The sequence below is a fragment of the Urocampus carinirostris genome, chromosome 17 (genome assembly GCF_059441175.1).
Source record: "Urocampus carinirostris isolate Australia breed hairy pipefish chromosome 17, RoL_Ucar_1.0, whole genome shotgun sequence".
In the NCBI taxonomy this organism is placed as follows: Eukaryota; Metazoa; Chordata; class Actinopteri; order Syngnathiformes; family Syngnathidae; genus Urocampus; species Urocampus carinirostris.
The window spans coordinates 21,858,459-21,879,169 of record NC_142365.1 but is presented as its reverse complement, the minus strand read 5'-3'; the positions used below and the strand labels follow the sequence as shown (position 1 = coordinate 21,879,169).

Sequence of the window (20,711 nt, the reverse complement as noted above, 5' to 3'; positions counted from 1 at the left end):
ATTTTCTTGTTTTGCCTCCAAAATATTGAAGGGTGGGTGAACTGTGGAGTTGTGGGTCCCATATACAGAGTCCTTTAGCACAATGTACCATACAACTCCCACTGTGAATATACCCATGTTGTATATATATCATTAATATATTGCATTTTTAATGTTTTTTTTTATCCTTTTGCACATTTTTACTCTTTTAATTTGTTTGAATGGCAAGCCCACAAATTTTGTTTGATGACAATAAAGAGTATTCATTGATTCATTGATTCATATTGTTTGTTGAGGCAGTCTGTTGATATTGATATGTTGCTCTATTATATCTGTCAAGACCAGAACGGAGACAGGACCCACTTGCGTTGTGTTTCTCACAAGTTTTATTGGAAGAAAGAGAAAAGGTTGCGCCCGCGATCCGGTGATTACTGGACGCGGGAAGCAGGTCACTCTGATTCTCGGATTGCGCTCCGAACGCGGAAGTGGATCTTTCGTGGCGAGCGATGGCGGAGTCGGGGACGGAAAAAACGAGTCAGTAGCTTGGACAGGGGAGGATAAACTTGGTCAGGGTCGTAAGCGAGTCGTAGGCCAGAATAGGAGAGAAAACGTGGTCGGGGATAAAAAGAGGTCATAAGCCGGGACGGGAGAGTAGACGTGGACAGGATCAAAAACGGGTCGAAGCCGGGGAACAGACGGGAGCAACAAACGGGACAGGTAGGAGTCAGGGTCGAAAAAGCCTTGCCTAGTGTTAACTGAGGTTCGCCGATGGACTGACCAAAGGGGACAGACAGGACTGGGTACAAATACTGATCGGGAGCCAATCAGAGCCCGCGGCAGTTGGCGCCAAGGGAGTGGGCACAGCTGAGACACATTAGTAATCATGACGATATTTCTGGTCAAGTAAATTAGAGTTAGGGCATTGAATGACTCACTTGCATTTTGACTCAAACATAGCGTTAATTCTGAATACATAAAAATATGACTACGATACGTATTTACTTGTTCCTTTGGAATTAGATCCCAGTTAAACTCGAAACCGGGTGAGTGTTTATTTCTCCAATGCAGCAGCTTGGAATAAATCATAGGATCCCTGATCAGCCGGTCTTGTGTTCAATCGATGTAATTTCCACAGTGAGTCTGCCAGAAGGTAATTGTACAAAGATTTAGCTAACAAACCAAAGGCTATAACGAGGGGAAAAACAAAATATTCAAAAGCCATAGCTCAACACTATAAAATAAATCACGAATGAAGTTTTAGTAATTTCAACCAAAATGTAAGTTTGCCTCCAAATTTGATAACATTGTAAACTTGGTGTTATAATTTGGAGATCATTGAAAACCAAATTGTTCAATATGATGTCAAATAAAAATCTGCATCAGAATAAAGGCTTTAAAATGTGTTGATAGCCAAAAAACGATCATTTTGAGTGGTCTCTAACAACAATACCGTTTTTCTTTTAAAAAAATCAAACTGGTCTAAAAGTACATGACTCACTTTTTCTAGGATAAACCAGTACTGAATGTGTAACAAATATAACTTACTTCAATACATAAGGGAATACTGCAAATCGTGTGCAATGACATCTGGACATCCCGACAAGGCTAGGCTAACATGGCTAGCCTGGTAAATTAAAGGAAAAGGCTACTGTTTGGTCACCAGACTCTCCGTAGTGAGTTCTTCTTCTTTCTGCCATGTAGGACTCGTTTCCGGTCGCACTATATGATAGAGTGACATCTAGTTGTCAAATATTACACAGTGTACCTTTAACTTATAAATAAAGTCTATGTGCTGTTCCTTTTGAATAAAAGCCTCACTATACATAGGTAATCCTCCATTATGAAAAGCGACTTTTAAAAAATTACCGGATGGCATGACTTTGGTATGGTTTATTGTTCTATATTCTTTATCAATTATCCATTATTGGTCAAATCATAATACGCTACAAAGTCAAGGGGCCGAGACACTTGCTCTCAGCCAAGAGGCTGAGTCAAGGTCCTAGCCACAGAGCCAAGCAGCATTCATTGCAAACGCACCGTTCCCAGAGGCACCGCAATATCAGGCCGATGCGTGGAGTGGACAGAGCAAGCTCTTATTCCATCTCCCGATTGCAAAAATCAAACTTACTTCATAGATAGTACACAATTCCAGAACTACAGTTTTATAGATAGTGCACAAATTAAGCACACAGTTTAAAGATCACTGCCGCTGAACTATACATATACCCTAGATTACCAGGGTTTGAGGATGTACACCAAAGTGCGTTTGGTCTTATCTCATCATCACACTATTATTAGTCACGAGGCCAGACAAGGAAATGAGAAAAGTGATTAAAAATTCTTACAAAATTGTGTTTCACTTTTTCTCAGCTTAAACTAATCATTGTAGGTGACAAACGTTCGGAATATGTGTTGCCATGCTTTTATTTATATTATCAGGAGGACATAATTACTTCCCACAATGCCTTTCTCGGCATTCAGTTCAGAATGATGTTTGTTTCTTAAAGACTGTGTGTCCGCGACACAGTACACGACTGTATTTAAATGAGAACAGGGACCAATTCAATGTCTATCAATATTCCCGTAGCCTGGCCCAACAATATCATCAACAATTTGGTACATTGATTAAGAATAGTGTGATGAAGAGATGAAACTTAACACCTTTTGATAAACTGTCTGTATCACTAATGGTCTAGGACAGTGGTTTTCAACTGGTCTGACCTAAGGACCCACCATTCCACCCTAATGACAAATCAAGAAAACAATGTTCACAATTCTATCCAATAAAAGGAGTGTGCAGTTTGAAGCACAGACAGTATCATATGTTCAACTTTTTTCTCAAAAAAAAAAAAAAAAAATGAGGCTGTGCCTCACCTGCCTCTCCTAACTGCATGTCACTGGCCTGGACTGTTTTTTTTTCTAAGGTTTTTTCTCAGAGCCGCGACAGGCGTAATGCTAAGAGCGAAATCCTGTTAATACTTCAAAGTGTTGAGACAACATGCAATGGCATGCCGCTGCAACCATCAGCTTCGTTAGAATTTGCAGAAAATATTTTTGAGACATTACTGCACTTCAAGTGTGTATCTTTTCAGTGTTGGGAATAACGCCGTTATGAATGAGGTCACTGCATAATGACGCTATTATTCCAGTCACGGGGTAACCCAAAAAATTATTATATCCACTGTGGCAAAGGCGGCGTTCCCCCGCAAACATTGCTGCCGGTTTCAGCCTTCATCCAAGTTGTTTACTTCACATCTTTTCAGTTCATGTCACCATTCAAAATAGCAACTACCCTTATAGTTTAATAGTGATTTGAAAGAAAAGGCAAATGAGAGCTGAGTTACAAAAAAATGTGAGCCCTAGCAGGCTCTTGGAAGTGAACGAAGGGATCTGGCTTCTCACAAATCCACAGCTCGTTTCTTCCAAGACGCTATTTTCCCCCTGTGATTGGTCAATATGCATTTTGAGGGGATTATGTATAGTTGTCTTTGTTGAGCATAAAAAAGGTTGAAATCATTTAGAATTTCAGTTTTTTAAATATATTTAGAATTATTGTATTCATATTTCCTGTGTTTTTCAGTGTTAATATGTTTATGTTAAAATGTAAAGTTTGTTCTTTTTTCTTCTTTTATTTCTCCTTCTCCTTTTGTAATCATATTTTTTTTCTTTGGTTCCCTTTTACATTTTGGGCTTTTTTTCTTTATTTTTAAGTAATTCCGTGAATAATGTTACATAATAGAATAGAATAGAATAGAATAGAATAGAATAGAATAGAATATACCTTTATTGTCATTTTCACAGAATGGGTTAACATATTGTGACAACGAAATTGGGCATGTCACTCCTGTGTCTCACATTCACAGTGAAGTACAGAAACCAAGAAGATAAGGAACAGAGAAGATAAGGTTATAAAACAAGGAGGATAAGGTTATAGTTATAATTTACACAATATTTACACAAAGAATGAAATGAAATAAAATGATCTGCATTTATGTAGCGCTTTTCAAGTCAGTGAAGACTTCCCAAAGCGCTTTACAATGTGCTTCACATTTCCCAATAGCGGCCGTGTAGCCATGCAAGGCGCTAACCTGCTTATTGGGGGTATTTGGGGTTCAGTGTCTTACCCAAGGACACTTCGACATGTAACATGGAGGAGTCGGGATTCGAGCTGCGATCTCTTGATCCCAAGACGAGTGCACTACCTCCTGAGTTCCTGCCCGTGAGAGTCGGCTCTTCGTAGTGAGACGGTCTGAAAAAGCTAAAAAAATCGGAATTCTCATTTTTACAAGTAAACTCCGCTCAAAAATGTTACAATGGTGTTTTGTATTTGTTCAGAAAATTTCAAATCCTTTGACATACAATTTCTTTTTAAAAAAAGGGAAATTTTTACTTTCCCTGGTAACGAGTTACTTTTACGATAGAGCAGAGGTGGGTAGTAACGGAGTACATTTACTCCGTTACATTTACTTGAGTATATTTTGTGAGATTTTGTACTTCTAGGGGTATTTTTAAATCCCTATGATTTTACTTTTACTTGAGTAAGTTTGTGAAGACAAAAAACGGTACTTTTACTCTGCTACGCTAGGTAACATTAAAGTCGTTACTCCGTTACTTAATAAATGCCTTCCACGTAAGTATGCGTCTGTCTGTCTCCGCTAAGGCAAATTTATTTTGACGCAGAACTCCGCCTTTTCCATGCTTAACCAGTCAAACGTATCAGCCTCGTCACCTGACCATAATTAACTTCAGCCGGGGAAAATTTGTTTACGGATGAAACAGATGGAAAATGTCGCTTAGCAATACCGACTATCAAAACAGAGAAGAGGAGGAGAACCCCTGGCCTCACATCAAAAGCATGTTCCCCTTAAAAAGGGTGCAAAACACCAGCTACAAAGTGCATTGAGTCCTTTGTTCAAGGTCATGGGTTAGCTTGTTGTTCTGCTTGCAGAGCCTAAAATTAAAAAAGTACCGGGGCTTCAAATATGCTGCTTCGTGGTACATGTGCTTAATTTATTCACTTGAGTTATACTATTTATATTTTCTTGTTTAGCAAAGCACCTGAATTTACATTGATTATTATAATACACTGTTAAAATAAATGTATTTTTTTGTTGATTGGATGGACTTTGATCATTTGATGATGCAAATAGTTGTTTTTTAAAAAAATCAAGAACTACGACATTGCTAAAGTTAGTCAGTACTCGAGTATTTTTTTTCGCCAAGTACTTTTTTACTTTTACTCAAGTAAGTATTTGGATGACTACTTTTACTTCTACTTGATTGATATTGTTCTGAAGTAACAGTACTTTTACTTGACTAACAGTTTTGGCTACTTGCCCACCTCTGCTGTAAAGTAATCCGGTTACTAACTAGAATATAAGAACAAGAACAAGAAATATTGAGTTACTATACCTTGTATCGAATAAACTGGTCTTTTTCCGGTTTGCCTGGCAGGCGACAACAGGTGGCGGGGAGGTGCTGAGTGATGAGTCAAACAAACCGGAGTAAAAAAATAACAGAAAGAGAGGAAGGGAAAGAGAGAGAGAGGGGGAGAGAATCATCTTGTCGGCTGTGAGCTCCGGATGCGCAGTCTGAAGGTCCAAATCCAGTGTGCGGCGGTGGTGTCTCCTCCCTCGCCTCCACTGCAGTGTGTTGGCTCCTTTTCTCCTTCCTTCCCTGAAAGAGTAAGACTCCACGCTTGCGTGTATTTTTTTCTTTGTTTATATATTCACTGCACAGCAGCAGCAGCTCCATCTATCTCGAGATCCATCTCGCTTGCGGTCCACGCGATGTGCAGCATCCGCTCCATCAACGTGCTTCCATTCACGCCTTCATATGTGCGGCGCAGCCCGGCTCTTTTGCGTCTATCCTCCTTCCATAGTGGGCACTTTCCGGTTACATTGAAAACAATCCAGCAAGCCTTGGCAAAACAGCGCCTGAACGGGTTTTGTGACTCATTCCTCAGAGACCGAAGAGGGGAGAGCGGGTCCCATTTTACGCACCGGCAATCGAAGTGCGGATAAAAAAATGAAGCATTGGTGGTGCTTTTTTCCCGAGTAACATTTTGCACTGCAACGAGAAGTCATTCAGAGGTATAAAGTCTAGAAGAAATCCCGAAAGCGTTTTAGCTGCCACTCCTTCTGATCTCCTGCGCTCGTCTGCAGACGTGGTTCCGTTGTAATTCGGGGTTCTCTGTAAGCACATGTGGCACTGCTGTTTTGCACACATCAAGAAAATCTGTCAACTAGTCTTTCGCCTACAGCCTGCAGCTAAAAAATCAACTTTTTGGCTTCATGCATCTGTAATTTTTTTAGTTGAATTTTTTATTTTTTACCTAGGGTGTTCCAATTAAGATAAATCTGTTGACATTTTTCTCTTGATGTCTAACTCCTGTTATTTTTTGACTGAAGCTCGAGACATTTGATCTTAACGCTTTTTTTCTTTTCATTGGGCAGAAAAAAATGCAAAGGCAGTTCCAGTTGTGAAGCATTCAACTTCAAACAGCAAGCGCCGGTGAGTCGAAATGTCTCTTGGAATTTGAATAAACGTAGTCTATTACCGTATTTTCCGCACAAAAATGTGCTCCGGTTTATATGATGCACCCCTAAAAATAGTCTTTTGTCATATATTTTTTATACATAAGCACGCTGACTATTAGGTGAATGGAAATGAAACTACAATAAGAGCTTAGGTTGCATAATAAATAAATATATATATATATATATATATATATATATATATATATATATATATATATATATATATATATATATATATATATATATATATACTAAAATAAATTATTTCATGGAACATAAGTTAACATTGTGACCTCTGGTTTCACCACCGAAATTAATTTATTGATAAATGGTTACTTTTGTTTCCTCGCTCTGAAGTGGTCCCCTTTTCTACTATGTTTTCATGTAGAGAACGACGTCCTTAATAAGCATACTTTTTTTCTTTCGTTGCGTTTTTTTCGGACAATGGCATCAACCATTACCATAAAAAGGTCACTGTAAAACTAAAAACAGATAGCTAAGTATACAGTTCCATTTAATCTAAGAAAAAACAGTACCTAATTCTGTATAAAACTCTACAATGAACAAAAATCTTCATTCAAGTAATCACATTATGTTTCAGACTTATGGACAATTACTGTCCAAACCAACAACAAAAGATTTGCAATAAGCGCTCAGAATTTTGAGTCTGACCTGCCATTCTGGGCTTCTCTTTTGTTTTCTTTTAGCAACAAGCAATTAACATGTCAACCACAAGGGGGCACTTGAAGACCACACAAGATGTTTCGTAAAGGCAGAACAGATACCTCACGCAATATCATTTTATTAAAACTATGCATTGCCAATTTTACCCACCGGATTATAATGCACACTTTTAAATTTCTGGCCAATTAGAGGTTTATAGGTGCACCTTATAGTCCTGATAATATGGTACATAATTCTTCGGGGGGAGTCAAATAATTGGTATTGTTTGTAATGCACAACAACAATTCCTAAATATTGATTTTGTTCGCTTATGACTTTTTCGATTAGTTAGAGAAACAGATCATTAAAACTGGAAACTGTTACAAATTGAAGACTACCTACATGGACAATATACATTTAAAAAATGTACTTTTCGTGGACATTTTGGATAACTTCTGCCTGAACATTTTTCACATTTTCTAAGGCGAGCACTGAAGCTGTATTCTGATATAAAACTGCATTTTTATGGACCAATTCAGGACATTTTCACTACTCTCAGGAGTCAATATTAATGGATAGTCCATGAAATCTTGTTAGGTGACCGTGTGTAAAAGCCGACCGCCTAAATTCAGATTAGCAGATAATATTCCAGTTCAAATATAATTAAATAATGAAAGCTGGGAGACAGACATAAATTCATCAGCAAGTGATCTGGCGTTTTACTCACCAGGACGTGAATGAAACTGCAAATTACTCAAAGTATGAAATTAACCTAGCAGAAAGCAACATATAGACGGTAGCATAGAACCAAATGTTTTATTGTTTACATTAACATATAAATGAAATCTAGGTGCTGCTCCTTTTGAATAAAGCATGAATCGATAAGTCGTAGTCCATTATGAAAAAAAAGTCTATCTGACGGATGACTTCTGGATGACTTAACTTGCTGTTTGCTTGCTAGCACTATCATTAACTCTATTGTTTGGGGATGAGGTGTGCGCCAAAGCAGAATTCTAGGTCTCACTATGACCCTCTGCCATGAGGTTAGAGAATTTTGCACCTCACTCAACACCTGCAGACGCTTAGCACAGTAATGTTACCTACCTATTGCATGAATAATATTCATATTATAATGAGAAAATTCTGTTTCTTTAAAAAAAGAAAATCCCTCAATGGTGATGACAGAATGTAGGATGAGCTCCAACAACACCAGGACACTTTCACATTATGTCTAGAAGTCATCTTTCTCGCTCTGTACCTAACGTGACCATGCAGACCTTAACTGTACAGGAAATAATCTCAACTACATATACTGTTTTGGGAGTTAGGGTTTTGAACTGATAATAAAACGATGATGCACATTAAAAAAAAAAAAAAAAAAGAACTTGGCTGAATAAATGATACCATTTAGTATATATTATTAAGACACTGCCTCACATGCCTCCCTGACTGCACGTCAGTGCAATGTAACATGAAACAAACGTGGCGATGATCTTTTTATATTTGTGCACGAAATTATTTGGACAAATATCTGGTAAGACGCAAAAAAGAGAACACAAATGGTTTTATAATCCACCATTCTCAGCAAGTCCCATAAAATGTTGCTTCGAAGGCACTACTTATTTGAAGAATCGAAAACATAAATGTATGGTGAATTTTTTATCGGTTTGGTCTGTAAACAGAAAATAACCCAAAATGTTGAATGTTGGGTTAAAAGAAATAAAATGTATTGCAGAGACCCCAAAAAGTCTCTTCAATCGGTAACATTGCATTATGAGAGGGACATGGTGTATTATTCGGCACCTACCAGAGGTTAAAAAAACATTAACACTATTCATTTGAATAATACATGAACTACCATATAAATGTGATTCTTTTTAAATACTCAAAAGTCAAAAAATGTGTATGTATTTTACATAACATTTGGCTCACCAATAGAGAGCTGACATAATCGTCAGCTATCTTCTGCAAAGGGTATCCCCAAAAATCAAAAATCATGTGAAAGGCCTGCCAAAATAACAAGAAGGAAAATGGAATCTCCGTGGTTTGTCATATTTCTTGTGCTTTGTTGCACTCATTTTCTGTTGCACTGTACAATACAGCAACGTTTGGTGGACAAATATTACGCAGTGTCCCCATAACAAAAACATTTAATCAAAAGGACAAAGCTTTCAAAGCATTAAACATAATTAATTCAAGGCTTAAATTGGCGTTAATAATAGAAAAAAACCTGCTCTAACATTTAAAGCAGGTATATCAATCATAAAACCCGCGGGTCGCCATTAATTTCTAAATATGTCAAAAAAAGGAAGCGATTCTCTGGGTCATTTCTATCCAAAGATATCCATCCATCCATTATCTGCACCGCTTATCCTCAGTAGGATCGCGGGGGTGCTGGAGCCCATCCCAGCTATTTTCACAACACAGAGACAGACAACTTACTCACTCATTCACATCTAAGGACAATTTGAACCGGCCAATTGATATGACATACATGTTTTTGGGATATGGGAGGGAACTGGAGTGCCCGGAGAAAACCCACGCAGGCACGGGGAGAACATGCAAACTCCACACAAGAGGTTCATTCTCATGACCTCAGAACTGTGCCGCACACACGCCAACCACTGCGTCGCCGTGCTGCCCTATCCAAAGATATGATTTCTTTAAAATAAATAAAATCAAAATGCTCTCTCTGGATGCTAGAGAGCAGTAAAGGATATTCTCTCAGCTTCAACAGGCCCATTTTAGTAGTTCAAACTGATGTAGTTTCATCTTATTGCCCATGCACTCCTAACAATTTTGTATTTATTTTTTATTCTTTTCAAACCACTACAACAATAAATATTTTTGTTTCTTCACACCTGAGAAAAGAAAGTCTGAATCCAGCCACAGAGCAAAAATGAGTTTAGACCTTTGGTGTTAAATTCGGCTGCTTTAGTGTCTAAGTTAAACTCAGTTATAGCAGTCTTGAAATCTTAACTCCAGGGTTAACTCCCAGAGTTTTATTGCTAACGTTAAAAACATATTTACATAATTTTGGACATAACTCTTCTGTGTGGTCATTTGTCTTGCCGGACAAATAAATGAGAAATCCCGCGAATAACTACAGGATAAATTGCTGTGTTTTGGCGGTCTTCCAGTGCACTCTTAAGATTAATTGTAGCGTTCCAGAATTGCGTGCACAATTTATGGAAACGAGATAACAACTCAATTACCAAACCCCCCCTTAATCTGCTGGCTTGCGGCTACCTGTTTAGGGTGCTGAGGTTGTGCCACAGAGCACACGGCTAAAGAAAAACCACACACACCACTGCCTCCTTCATTCAATCCCCTTGCTTAGCGAACGTTTCTATTTCCATAGAAACGCCGCCCCCTCAACATTTGCGCACGAGAAATTGCATTACATTTTACAAGATTATATTTTGGGTAACCTGAGGAATCCATCATTGAAATTGGCAAGGTCCGCTAGTTCCTTCCGTAAAGGAGCATCCGCTCTTGTTTCTTCTTCAGGGCAGCAATTCATCTGAAAAGCCTTTGAAGCATTAAATCTTCTGCTCAGGATTTTTCTTAAAGTGGATATGAAACGCCGGGAGATGTCCTCGGGCGAGAGGGTCGAGCGTTTGTCAGAGCCGCTGTCCGTGGTGCTGATGTTGCCTTCCGAGTGACAGTGTGCCGTCTGTTTGGCGCCACAGGTCATAAAATAAAATAAAGAGTGTTTTTCTTGGATTTCTACAAGCCTTTTACCTTGAGATACGGCCATGAGCTCACAGGTCTGAGCAGCAGAGAAGACAAGCTTTGCTCCCCCCACTCCTCACACACACTGCATGCCAATGACAGCATTGTCACATCCCGGCTCCTGCTGTAAGAAGGCAGCCTATTTTCGAGGCAGTCTTAAAATTTTCATCAGGTGCTTTTTTAGATGACACCTTCCCTACCCCCAACTGTGCTGTTTTCTCTCTGCGTTCATCACGAAGCTTCTGGGCACGAACCGCGCCACAGTCTGAATTATTCACTCAAGAGGTTCAAATGGCCGTTCAGCCGAGAAAGACGGTGTGAAAAAGTTGTACCCCCGACTACGTTAAGGGGCTTGCGTGGAGACAAAAAGGGAAATGGTTTTCCAAACTTGTCATTTATTACAGGTGTGGGCAAACTACAGGCTGCAAGCCAGATGTGGCCCGTCAAGCATTTTAATCTGGCCCGCCTGACGAAAATATAATGATAATATATATCCGGGGTGTCAAATTCATTCAGGCTAGGAGACATTATAGTATGAAAAACATTCTTATAGGGGCCAGACTTGTAAATTAATAGCATAAAGAGTGTGCCTTAGCTGGAGACTCACAATTAAATTTTGATTCAGAGATGTAAGATTTTATGATAAAACAATTATTAAAAGGTTTTTCTTTTAAATATTTTCTTTAATTTAATGTTATTTTGATGTTTATTTTTTGTAGTGTTTATCAACTGAGCATTTGTAAAAAAATAAATAGAAAAAAAAGAGAGGAGCAACTATTGAATTCATTTCTACCACTTTATTTAACTTGGGAAAATTCACGCAGACTGTAAAGTGGCAAAAATAGCCTACAATCCTTCACACGATTGATGAAACAATTTCAAAGTGTGTTTGCTTTTTATTTATTTATCTTTTCATGATAATGTTCAGCTGAAAATTGGAACTTTGCTTATGGATTTCATGTCTATTGTAGAAAGGATATAAAGCTTCTTTAAACTTCTGCAAAGAAACCCAGGTCCAGGTTTTGAAAATGTTTAATATTTCATATTGCCTTAAGAGTTTTATTTTAAGTAAATTGACATCACGTCTATTATTTTAATGATTGTTTTGCTTCTTCTTTTCTCAAAAGCACGGTTGACAAGCACTACTAGAGAATAATACTTGTCAAAGGAAAAAAAAGACGAAAACAACCCCTTCAATAATCATTTTGTTTTAAAGTCTTACATCCCTAAATCATAATTCAATTTTGAGCTTCTGAAAAGGCCCCAAGCTAAAAGACACTTTTTTGCCATTAGTTTACTAGTCCGACCTCCCTGAGAATTTTTATTTTTACCAGGTGAGTTTGACACCCCACATGAAAGTTGTCGATCATTTTAAAATGGCACTACGTTTACAGACTTTTGTTCATGACCAATCACAGCTAAACAAGCGAATATTATAAGAGGAAACAAAAAAGCCATGATTGGTCATTGCCTGGGTCCTGAGATACTGTGATGTTGATGGAAGGTGGCAAAATGGGCATCATCTCAGTTTGATGTAAAGGAGAGTTTGTGTGTCTGTGACTTGTCAGCTTTGTTTTAATCGCCATAAATTCCTATCTCTAAGTACATTTTCCCAAATGATTGTGTGTCTTAAATATGCTTTTCCAAACTGTCAATGTGGCCCCATGCTACTCCGTTGTGGATAATAAAATCCGCAGTATTTCAATCCTTGTAAAAAAAAAACAGCCAAGACATGTTCAGCCTCACAGTTGCAGACAGTCTTTTTCCAAGTATTTTTACCGGGGTTTATATTTACGTCCCATTTAGCTCAACAATACTTTATAGCCTGAATGAATCACTTTTCCTCTTCGTACTGCAAGTGCAAAGGTTACCATTTCCACCGCTGCTTTTGCACAAAATGACCACATTACACAGCGTGTGTGGGAGTGGGGCAGGCCAACTCCAGTGACTCAACAATTAGTGGGAGCCAATATTTCTGGTTTGCAAACCTGCCAAGCAAACGGATCCCACATCATTTGCATACAAAAGAGCATGAGTGTCTGTTATAAGAAGCTCTTATTTCAGAGAAAGCGCTCAATGCTCCTATCCCAATTCACTTCTGATGAGTGTGCTGGGCCAAAAACCCAAAGACAGACATTAACAAGAAACTCAAATCTTTGCATATGTCACCCAATATCAGTTAAAGTGATACCGTGTAATATTTGGCCATTAGATGTTGCTTTATTGTGTATTACAGCTGAAGACACAGTCTGAAAACAAGTGTTTTTATCGAGGCACAATGTGTTACGCTTCTTTACTATTTCAGCGGTTTAAAATCCGGTGCCGCCTTGACGAAACAATGTTGAGTGTCTTAATTGAATTTGTGAATACGGCTCTTAAATTAGAAATGCTCTGTAGTCCGTAATTTATGGTAATCACCAACACTGCGCTTTCCCTCCTTTCTATCTTGCAGAGATTCATCTGATTCGAAACGAAGTGAATTACCTATCAAAGAACGTCAAAATTTTCCAAGCGCCATGTTTCTGCAAAAGCCGCTTCCATCACTTGGCCATTGCGCATTAGTCTCCGTCTTGTTGCTCCTTCTCTCTGTGTCCCAAGGCAGCGCGGGCCACCAAGATCCTGGCACCTCACCACGCAACTGCAGCAGTGAAGATAACTGCTCCGACGGGGTTGTGCTGCCCATGTGGAACCCGCAAAATCCGGTGGTGGGAGATAAGGTAGCTCGAGCCATTGTTTATTTTGCGGCGCTTATTTACATGTTCCTGGGCATGTCCATCATCGCCGACCGCTTCATGTCCTCCATCGAGGTCATCACCTCTCAGGAAAAGGAGATCACCATCAAGAAACCCAATGGTGAGACCACCACCACCACAGTACGTATTTGGAATGAGACTGTGTCCAACTTGACCTTAATGGCTTTAGGGTCATCAGCCCCAGAAATTCTGCTCTCAGTAATTGAAGTGGTAGGGCACAATTTTGAATCTGGTTCTTTAGGACCGAGCACCATTGTGGGCAGCGCTGCCTTCAACATGTTCATTATTATAGCCATATGCGTCTATGTGGTGCCAGAAAACGAAACCCGAAAGATCAAACACCCAAGGGTGTTTTTCGTCACCGGGGCTTGGAGCGTGTTTGCCTACATCTGGCTCTACCTCATATTGTCCGTCTTCTCCCCCGGTGTGGTGGAGGTTTGGGAGGCAGTCCTCACCTTTCTCTTCTTCCCGATTTGCGTGCTGCAAGCTTGGATCGCAGACCGACGCCTTCTCTTCTACAAGTACGTCAACAAGCGCTACCGCACTGATAAGAACCGAGGCATCATCATCGAGTCCGAAGGGGACGCCATGTTTACCAAAATGGATCTTGAGATGGACGGCCAAGGTGCCAATTCCCACGTTCATCCCAAAGAGGCTCTGGACGGGATGCTGGAGGGGGTGGAGGAAGGTGGAGGGTTGAGTGCCGAACAGGACCAAGAGGAGGAAGCGAGAAGGGAGATGGCTCGCACCCTGAAAGAACTGAAGCAGAGGCATCCAGAGAAAGATATGGAGCAGCTGATCGAAATGGCCAACTATCAAGTCTTGGTCCAGCAACAGAAGAGCCGCGCCTTCTACCGTATCCAAGCCACACGAATGATGATCGGTGCCGGAAACATTCTCAAAAAACATGCGGCCGACCAAGCAAGGAAGGTAGTGAGCTGCCATGAGGCCAGCGGACAGGAAGAGGACCCCAACACCATATACCTGCAGTTTGACCCCTCTCACTACCAGTGCTTTGAGAACTGCGGATCCTTAAAGCTTTCAGTCAGCCGACATGGAGGAGAAGCTGGTTGTACAGTGAAGGTAAAGAGCCAAAGACTCAATTAATGCATACATAGGGCTGCAACAGATGACTACTTTAAATGAATAAATAATAATAAATACAAAAATGGGTACAGTGAAAAATACATTTTTATTGAACATACTGTGAGAGAATTAAACAAATACCCTGTCTAAAACCGTTTAGGCATACTGCTCGGTCAGACCAAAATCCATGAATAAACCTCTTCTGTTTTTTAAGGACAGGTAAACAAGTAAACATTTTTAATCCCTGTAAAAAGAGAACAGACTCATTAGCAGCATTAGAACAGTAAACGAAACAAATATTATGTGCATTTCGTTAAGTAAATTCAGTGGTCAACTGCAAAGTCTGTAACAATATAACTCAACTGTTCTCAACAGTTTGAAATCAAATGGACTTCAGACTGCATGCAATTAATTTCAAATAAGTTTGTCAATCACAGTCTGGCACAGGATTCAGGAACATATGGCTGCCGAGCCAGGCGTGGCTCTTTTACTGAGTTAATCTGGCTCGTAGATAAAATTCACTAATATAACATGTTTAGGCCAGGAGTGCGACTCCGTGTTTCTATCACTGGCAGCCTTAACGCAGTAGCGCCTTTCTTATTTTAAGGCTGGTAAGTAGAAATATCACTACGATATTTTCTGTGTCTCCTAGCCAGAATACATATGTAGGTAGACGTCTGCCTTTGACCATTTCCTGGAAAGGTTTTCAAGCGAAGTTTACGCAAAGTATGAAAAAATAATGAATTAAAAAAACAAAAACCCAAGCCCAAGTCCGACTCAACAGAAATGTTGGCCCCGGTCTGTCATCATTATGTTTGGGCCTGGCTGGGCCAGGCTTCTCTCTCGCTGACTTTTTAAAAAAAATATAATTCACCCGTCATTCTTCTTCTTTGTGTCTTTGCCTTTCTCTCTCTTAAAGTGCCGCACAACATTCTTTAGGACATCCTGCTGCTGTGGTTTATGGCCCGATTTTCAACCCGTCAAAATGACAGACTGCCTTAAAATGTCCCCGTCAACTCTTACAAAAATCTGTCAATGATGGAAAATTGCTGCTTAATGTAACATCTGCAGACACAGATTTATAGACAGGCTTTAATTTTTTATCATAAATCACCTCTTCCCCTTCCAAGCCCTCACAAATAAAATGTGAAATTTCAGGTTTCCTTTGGGCTCAGTCTTGCAGATCAAGTTAATTGGTCAGGCTAGGTCATGCATTAATACCCGTGGGCCTCGGTCAGGTCGGATACAATTTTTAAGGCCCATTCTTACCTCAAATGTTTGTAGATTTAAAAAATGTTGAAGTTTTGCATCTATAAAACAAAATAAAGGACAAAAAAGGACCATTCGATTCCGACAGGTTAGCTGAGGGTAAATACATCAGTTCCTTCATGTTTGGCTTATTTAGTGACATCTTTACAAACAGTGTGCTCACACCTTGTTACAACAAAAATGACAGTCAAAATGAACCTCAATGATCTTAATTATTTTCGGAAGGAAAACAAATTTTAAGTGAGATATTTGTTGTTATTGGACACAGTCTCTAGCATTTTTATTATTTCATACATTTTATGAAAGACTAAAAAGTCACACAGTGAACTGAAATGAGCTGAAGAATAAGCTTTTGTCTCAAGAGCAGGTTTGGGTTTGGGTTTTTTTCTTTTTGTAAATTATTTTGAAAGATATGGTATAGCTCTTCCCCCCAAAAATCAATTTATTTTTCATGCATACAAAGGTTGTACAAAGGTTCCCGACCCCTGGTCTTGCATACCACCAAAGCGCCTTTTTATAGAGAAACATACGCGTAACTAATGTACAATAAATGTCATCAAAAGTGTATTGGCTTGAATGTTACTTCAAGTCAGACTCCGTTTCGTTCAATTGTCCAACGTGCTTTCGCTTTAAACATTTCTGCGTCACCGATGTACTACCATGACACAAAGTCTGCTTTTCTTTTTATTGGCCATGTCAAGGCTAAAATGCTCCCAAACTTTGGAAATTTTGGAGTTTGATGCCGTCATTTCACTATGTCACCGCTCGAAACAGAGATGCTATAGCACATGAGCAACTATCAGCAGAGATTACACTCATGCAAGATGTCCCACTCTGTTGGAAAGACGTGTCTGAAAATAATAGTTGACAATGGAGTTCATAGTCAAGTATTTTTATTATTGATTTTTGTTGACATCGTTAACTAATTGCTGCAGCCTTATTTATAAATAACTCCAGCCACAAAAATGCAACCATTGACTTTTTTTCCTCCCCAATAGGTTGATTACCGCACAGAGGATGCGACTGCCAATGCCGGGTCGGACTATGAGTTTGCCGAGGGCACTTTGGTCTTCAAACCCGGTGAGACCACAAAGGAGTTCACCGTCGGCGTTATTGATGATGATATTTTCGAAGAAGACGAACACTTTTACGTGCGCCTCAGCAACCCCCGCATAGTGCACCGGGCCGAGGTCTCCGTCTTGGAGCCGCGTTCCATCTCGACCGGCAACAGCATGGCGGGCATGTCCTCTCACATCCCACCCAAAGCTGCCTTGGGCGGCGCACACACCGCCACGGTGACCATTTATGACGATGACCACGCCGGCATCTTTACGTTCGAAAGCAAGTCGACAAGGGTTAGCGAGAGCGTCGGAAACATGCAGGTCAAGGTTCACAGAACGTCCGGAGCGAGAGGCAAGGTCGCCGTGCCGTACCACTCTGTGGAGGGCACAGCCAAGGCCGGCGAGGACTACGAAGAAGTGTCCGGCAAGCTGGAGTTCCAAAACGACGAGACCATGTGAGTAACAATTTCATTTTGTTTGGTTGTTTTTCTTAGCTAATGGTCGCTGATCAGTTCTTCTTCATTGATGAGGTATATGACTTCCTTGATCCCACACAGGAGAAATAATACTCCAAAACTGAACGTTTTGATAGTTTCCTCGTCTGTTCTTTTGCATATCATAATCAAACATTGACATGTTTGCACTGAGACGTTTGGCTCCTTCACAGAGATGATGTGGGAGGATAAGAAGTTATCACTGTGAGAAATATAACGGCTGACGTAAAGGCGGGGACAGACACATTTGACAAAAACTCCTCTGGGATGTTTGTGAAGGTCAACTTGAAGTTGTGTGATGAATTGGTTGTATCCACTAGTTTATTGTTCCATAGGATGGACAGAAGTCTCGAAATCATGTGGTTTGACTCTTGTGTAAGTCGAGCATAAAACCGGTTTGTCACTTGAACTAATTCAGTGCCTGCCGATTGCACTGAGGCTCGCAATTTTGAGATATGGTTTGTTTAGACTATTAATAATCATCAATAGAACATTGGGTATCTTCACATGCAGGCAATACTCCAATTGAAAACAGTATTCCAATGATGTAAAGCCATGTAAACAGGCACAGAATTACAATCGAGGTCTTAGTCTGACTGCAAATATTCCAATTGCAATAGTTGAGTTAGTCATTTCTTTTTCCGATCATCAATGCCTGTCTACACTATTGAGTTATGCGATTGCTCGTGCACACACAGTTTCCCTCATCTGGGATATTATTCTGCTGCAAAACACTCCACCAAGACGCTCAAACTGCAGCTAACTTGCCTAAAAAATTGTGTATTGGGTGTTTTATCAGATACATTTAAATTGTATTTTCTGCCCCCACAGAGGCAATTTCACATTTATATTCATCCATATATAGTGTAAGTCCATGCTTATGGCAAGCCAAATACCAACATATCTTCTATACACAAAGGACATCTTGTGAACACACTGGATTTAGTAACAGAGCTTACTTTAGGAGAGTGCAGGAAAAAAAAAAATCACTGCCTCCTATTAAAATGGATGAACGTTGCAGTTAATCTGCTGTTAACTGTAAGAAAGCAAAGCTACAACAAAGGTATGTTTGTATGCAGAGATAAAATTGGCCAATTTCTTTTGGGACACTAGAAAAGTACTTAAGGCACACTAGTGTGCCTTGGTAGGCTGGTTGAAAATCTCTGAATTATTCAACATAAACAGAGGGGACACCAAACAAAACAGACACTCGTGGTCCACGTTACAGTCACATTTTACTTTAAAAGCAAAAAAATGTCATCTATGTGGGAGTAGCTTGTCCCCAAAGACAATTCAAGTAATTGGGGGCTGCTGTAAAATATAGCTTGCCATTGTCAGTTTGTCTGACAATGACATACATAATTTCGTGTCGTCACGGTTGCCATGGCGCCCAAATGGCCCCGCCCGTGTGGCGCCAGCTGCGGCTCGTTGGCTTTCTTTCTATTTAAGTTCAGTGTTCTCACTCTCCATTTGTCAGTCCGTCAACGAACCTCGCACGACGTGGTATCTGACTCGGTCCTGTGTCCGGTTGGTATTTGCTGTCCGGTATCGTTCCCGTTTATTTTGTCCTGTTTAAATATCGGTTTCCAGTTATGTTCCCGTCTATTTTTGTCCTGTTCATTTCGATATCCTGTTTCAATATCAATCCTGTCCTGTCCGGTATCGACCCCACTTGTCCGATATCTGCTTGGGCAATTGGTGTCGATCTCGTCGGTCTCTGGCTTCCTTTCTTTCCATGCCAGACCGCTGCCTAACATGCATGACTCCCGTTTTCCCGTAAAATAAAAGGCTTGTGTGAGAACATCACGCATTTGGGTCCTGATACAGTTCCGGTTCTTGACAAAAACACGGTCCACGTTACAGTCACGTTTTACTTTAAAAGCAAAAAAAAAAAAGTGCACGTCTATTATGTGGGAGCAGCTTGTCCCCAAAGACAATTCAAGTAATTGGGGACTGCTTTAAAATAGCTTGCCATTGTCAGTTTCTTTGACAATGACATACATAATTTCATGTTTCTTACTATATATATATATATATATGTATATATATATATATATATATATATATATATATATATATATATATATATATATATATATATACATTATATATGTAATCCATTAATGCCTTCTTTCCTTATTTTAAATTAATTTTACTTTTTTTTTTTTTTTTATGAAATAGATTATCAGCATTGCCTTCTGTGGTTTGAAAGCCTGGGGGACCGAAAGGCTGATCTACTAGACAATTTAAATGCAAGTTATTACAAAATCAGAGGAAAAAGAAACTGGGTGAGGAACACGGAAAGGGACTGCGTCACAGCAATGAAAATGTGTTTGGGTGAACGTCGTATTATAGATGTGGAACCGGTGAAGAGCAGATGCGAACGATTACAACGATTTCCTGCTCCGTAAGCGGGGCTGGGCGTAGAACTTAGATACTGGGAAAAACACTGACTACAATGTGTCATATAAAAGTGTCTGTGCAAGCAGGAATGAAGGGTTAGTGAGTGGGAGTATTGTGTGGGTTGGCTGAGCGCACCGAGGGATGCGAGGAAAAAGGAAGAGGGAAAAAAGGACAGGTGAATGTGCATAGAATGCTCATCTTCCTGTTTTTTGTCTCCTCAGCTCGTGTCGTTGGTGGAGTTAGAATGTATCAAATCTCTTATGTTTTAGAGCAATTTCATATTAAATGATTGGAACTAGGAGGCCATAAAACCTGCATCGGAGCAAATGTTACTCCGAGGGGCATTTCCTTAGCACCCGGTGCAATTACAGGAAGTTGAGAGAGGTTCTTGCAGTCCTTAACGGTCTTCGTGTAACGCGGAAAACGACACGAGATGTAGTTAATGAGACAATTGTGTACTACAAAGAAAAATTGCAGGGTTGGAGGCGGTTTGCGTTTGCGTTGGTGGGTAGAGACAATGCTTACTGTTCATCAGATGATTCCTGGTAAACAGCACCAGCGCATTGTTTTCAGAGTCTTGCTTTCTTTATCAGTAAACCTGCAATCATACAACCAAGCAAGAACACACCAAGTCTTCTTTATCCTGTTTTGCACTTATATCGGTTGTTTAATTAAAATATGTAGGATTACAAAAACGGACTGTTGGTGTGGTGTGCTCAATTTGAGGTA

General features: G+C 39.8%; 2 protein-coding genes across 3 annotated transcripts in view; one reads left to right on the top strand and one right to left on the bottom strand.

Annotated features, from left to right (window-relative positions):
* esrra (estrogen-related receptor alpha) overlaps positions 1 to 20,711 on the bottom strand; it is a 184,149-nt gene that overhangs the window by 20,412 nt on the left and 143,026 nt on the right. The gene's annotated exons all lie outside the window — the stretch shown is intronic.
* slc8a4a (solute carrier family 8 member 4a) overlaps positions 5,484 to 20,711 on the top strand; it is a 49,271-nt gene continuing 34,043 nt past the window's right edge. The window contains exons 1-4 of one of the 2 annotated variants that reach the window (XM_088320965.1): positions 5,484 to 5,663; positions 6,435 to 6,492; positions 13,369 to 14,752; positions 17,023 to 17,540. In XM_088320965.1, coding sequence (XP_088177091.1) covers positions 13,433 to 14,752; positions 17,023 to 17,540 — 1,838 coding nt within the window. In that variant the 5' untranslated portion in view covers positions 5,484 to 5,663; positions 6,435 to 6,492; positions 13,369 to 13,432. The remainder of the gene's footprint in view (positions 5,664 to 6,434; positions 6,493 to 13,368; positions 14,753 to 17,022; positions 17,541 to 20,711) is intronic. The other variant, XM_088320966.1, reaches the window with a different exon arrangement.